Source organism: Nicotiana tabacum, chromosome 6 (genome assembly GCF_000715075.1).
Source record: "Nicotiana tabacum cultivar K326 chromosome 6, ASM71507v2, whole genome shotgun sequence".
NCBI classification, from domain to species: Eukaryota; Viridiplantae; Streptophyta; class Magnoliopsida; order Solanales; family Solanaceae; genus Nicotiana; species Nicotiana tabacum.
This window is the reverse complement of record NC_134085.1, coordinates 172,760,177-172,764,336: the sequence shown is the minus strand read 5'-3', so window position 1 is coordinate 172,764,336 and position 4,160 is coordinate 172,760,177. Positions and strand designations below refer to the sequence as shown.

Below are 4,160 nucleotides of genomic sequence, written 5' to 3'. Positions count from 1 at the left end.
ATAAATAGCAATAAGAAGAAGGTTTATATTCCTCTGTCTCAAACTATGTGTCTGTGATTTCTAAATATAGTTGTCTCACATTATATGTTATTTTAGAAGTTCAAGACAAATTATAATTTTTTTTATTTTACCCTTAACAATATTGTTCTTGAAATTGGAGATAGCATATAAATAGAGTAAATATTTAATGAAGAACAATCATATCTTAAGACATAGATAAGGGTAAAATAATCCAAACTTTCTCCTAATTAGCGTTTCTTAAGGGACGTATAAAACAGATAAATTAAGACGGATGGAGTAATATTTTGTTGCAACATCTTCAATTATACAGTAACTTGAAGAATCAAGCATAACCTGTTGCCTCTATGTGTTTACATTCATAACATACAATCAAATTCTTCATTCTTGAGCCAAAATTGAAAAATTAGGTACTCACCACAAAACTTAAGGAGTACTACAAAAAACGGCAAAGAGAAAAAGAAGAAATTAAGTTTCAAAACCAATAAATATCAAATTGACGTTCCTCTTTTCTAGCACAGCATTACAGTCTCTTAAACTGTGAGATATAGCATTGACATTAGTTGCTCTGTATATTCTTCTGCTAAGCACATTTGAGCCGCTCATTTTGGATCAATCAACACAAAACGCCTTTGTTTTTCCTACAGTCCAAGTTTGGTGGAGAGATTCCAGACGACGATACAACATAAGAATCCTACATTTTATCAGAGCTTAGTTAGTTTCTGGAAATAACTATTCAAGGATTTAACTTATATTAGCTGTCATTGTTATTGAAAATTTTATACTATCAATATAATTTAATTTATTATGAAAAGTTACGTTGCATTATTTTTTAGGTTACTAATTTAACTTGTCATAAATGAATCCATACCTGTTAGTACATCCATTAACGACCAAGTTCTTCTATGCGAAGCTGAGTGGACTGCATATAAGATGTTCAATTTGGTTAAGCACATGATGCAAAATTACAAGTAAATAAAGAAATTTTAGGATGTGCTTAGTTTTGGCAGAAAATATTTTCTCCCAAAATTAGTTTACCAGATGAAACAACTTTCCTCTGTTTGGTTATTTGGAACCATAAATATTTTTCTTCAATAAAATATATTTCCCGTCGAAATGGGAAAGTTTCTTATGGTCCAAAATCATTTTCCTTTAAAACTGTATTAACTCTTATCTCCTCATATCAACTTACAGCAATTTAGACATTTTCAATTATTAATACTTATAAAACGTTAATCACGTCTTCAATCCTCCACCTTGTACTATTACAATATCAATATATATTTTTTAATTCAATCAAAAACTACTCCATCCGTCTCAATTTATGTGACAATATTTGATTAGGCATGAAATTTTAGAGAAAATAAGACTTTTAAAATTTGTGATTTTAAAACCAATCATAAAATTGTGTAACTATAAATTATTTTATTAAGGTAAAAATGTTAATTTTAAAGTTTAATTGTTTCTAAATAAGAAAATATAATATTCTTCCATTTACTTATACTAAAAGGAAAGGAGTAGGAATGTAAATTCAATTTTCTTTAAAAAGAAGTTGATTTGTGGGAGTTTTGGATGTACATTACCTGAATCGCAATTGGAAGTAGAATTCCACGTCCCACACATACACAAACTGCTAAAATCCTTAACATTATGGCCACAAGATCCACCTGTTGCTTCACAAGCTTTACAAAAAGAGCCACCTTCTTCAACTGAGTATTTCACTCTTATCCCATAAGACCAACCATGAGGTCCATCTACTCTCAGTGGAGCTAAGCTATACGCGCTACTATACCCTTGACAACCAAGTTTAGTCAAATTAATAGCTTTAATAGCTTCAAATGAAACTGAACAGCATTCAGGTGGGCCTGATCCATACACTGATGAGCCCACTTTTCTCGGCCCAATTATATTCCAGGCCGGACACCCATAATACTCCTCACAACCCATCCCGGAAACATTCCTACACGGCAAATGCTTCCCCGGAAAACCTTGGAACAGCGGCGATTCCGCCGAGCAACCTAGCAGCATAAACACATTATCCGCCGTAGGGTTTAAGTACGGCTCACGCCACCGCTCTACGACGAAGCCGTTGCCGCGATTACCGAATACGATGGAGGAGCAAGTTGACATGTGAGGATCGTCTAAAGTGAGGGATTCGTAAGCGTAATCGATGTCCAAAACGCGATAGGATCCAGAGCTAATGTGAAGCATAAGAACATCATTGATACAAAATAAGAGGTCCCTGTAGCCTGAGTGGCCGCAGCCGGATTGAATTGCGAATGGGTAATCGACTGTTAAGTTTCCACAGTATGATCTGCATGTATGTGCTGCTTGGCCGTAGCTATGAGCTGATTTTAGGAGTAGTGCTGTTTGAAATATAATGAAAATAAAAGCTGAGAGAAGATAAGCCATTGCTGAGTGAAGAGCAATGAGCCTGAATGGGAAAGAAAGACTTGTGTATTGAAAGATACAATTTTTCTTTTCTTAAATTTGGAAAAGAAAAAGTTGATAGATACTTTGCTTGGGATGCTAAGAAAATGGTGATATTATTAGGGGTAAATTAGAGTGCATGATTTAAGGGAGTGGGACTTTAATTTATGCACATGATGAGTGGGAGAGTCTGAGTTGAATATGTTAATATGGGTTTTTATATCTACTTTTCCAGCTTTAATTTTATCTTTTTTGGGAGGACATTCTGGTTTCTTTAAGAAGATTTGGCTGACTTTTTAGCTTTTCTGTTTGCTTTAACTTGCTTTTAGGCACTGCAGAGTAGTAGAAATTTTGAAGATATGATGCGTGTTGGGTTGCTTTATGGTTAAGTTTAATTCAGAATAGGATCATAATGGTAGTGAATGGCCCCGAGTTTTAATGCAGGTTGGGCCATTGAGCACGAACATGAATCTGATGTCCATCGAATGGGAATACTCCTTAGTGATTCATGATTTCATATAATTAGTCTCACATGGATGAAATTCATTCATACTAACCAATATGGCTGGTTATTGACCCGTCCATTTATTGAACTCAATTTATCTTAATCGTAAAAATTACATGGACACCCTATTTGGTCGCCCATTTTTAACTTGTACTCGTTTTATTTTTCCGTTTGTATTCGTACCCGTTTTTATTGTTAAAAGCGTTTTAAAAATACGATTTTGCCCTTCTTTAATAAAAGACTACTGTATACAGTAAAATCGGAGGGTCCAATTTTCCGTCATTATGATGCCTCGTAGGCATGTCTTCAAAGGCTCGAGGCTATGGTTGAGATTCACCCCCGAGGGACTATCGGCGCCCGACTTTGGGGAAGTATAGATCGGCGGTTATGGTGAAAAAGTGGGAAGTTCCCAAGGCGCGTAGCTAGAGCTGACAAAGCCTGTTAGGCTAGTCTAAGTCCACATCATGGCATTAACTAGTTGTACCAGCTCCATATCTTTGTAATAAAAATATTTGTACTATGTTGGGATTCCCCCTCATATATAAAGGGGATCCTTGTCATTTTGTAGGGGATCTGTTACTTAATATTGAATACACAAGAACATTCTCTCTGCTCTCTAACATATTCTCTTGCTCTCATTACACCATTTATTGCTTATGTTCATTGTGTTCTATTGATTGTTCTTCATTTATTGTTTATCATTGATCATAAAGAGCCATCATCATAGCTCTCATAACTGTTAGCCCTCCCTTGATTGCTCTAAGCTGGTCATCCAACTCGACCTTGAGGTCCCATATACGCCAGCTCGAGCCCCCAATCTCCAGCCGTGTGGTTTGATTATCACATCATCCCTAAGCTATAATCTTGCTTTTTAATCTTTTACTTAACATCCATTGCCTAACAACTAGCATAAAAATAGATCATGTATTTTTAGAACCACAAAATCAAATTTAATTGTTATTACCATTTTCAGGGTAAATAGTTTGGTGCTCACCGTGGGGCTAAAAATAATAGTGATTATTTTCTTGCTGTTTAACTACATAACTCAGGTTACCTTTCACACTTTTTCTATCCCAAGATCTTCGATTTCAGGTCAAAATGTCTAACTCAGTAAACAACAATCTTGAGGACCATGGAGACAATGGTGTGGATGTTCCAGGTGTTGGTGTACCACCACGAAACCCTGAGAATGCACCAGAACCAATTC

At 35.4% G+C, this 4,160-nt stretch overlaps 1 protein-coding gene across 1 annotated transcript; it reads right to left on the bottom strand.

Moving 5' to 3' along the window:
• Positions 1-335: 335 nt before the first annotated feature.
• Positions 336-2,590, bottom strand: LOC107801406 (uncharacterized). The gene is made up of 3 exons (XM_016624734.2): positions 1,602-2,590; positions 890-940; positions 336-712 (listed from the first exon to the last, which is right to left on the bottom strand). The coding sequence occupies exons 1-3, from the start codon at positions 2,428-2,430 to the stop codon at positions 660-662; spliced, it is 933 nt and encodes a 310-aa protein (XP_016480220.1). The 5' UTR covers positions 2,431-2,590; the 3' UTR covers positions 336-659.
• Between the last annotated feature and the right edge of the window lie 1,570 nt (positions 2,591-4,160).

Excerpts from the sequence above, each read along its gene's own strand:
- LOC107801406 (XM_016624734.2), bottom strand. The coding sequence starts at position 2,430 with ATGGCTTATCTTCTCTCAGCTTTTATTTTCATTATATTTCAAACAGCA. Across the intron at positions 941-1,601 it reads TACTTCCAATTGCGATTCAG|TCCACTCAGCTTCGCATAGA; the intron begins GTAATGTACATC and ends TCTTATATGCAG. Across the intron at positions 713-889 it reads GTTAATGGATGTACTAACAG|GATTCTTATGTTGTATCGTC; the intron begins GTATGGATTCAT and ends GATAAAATGTAG.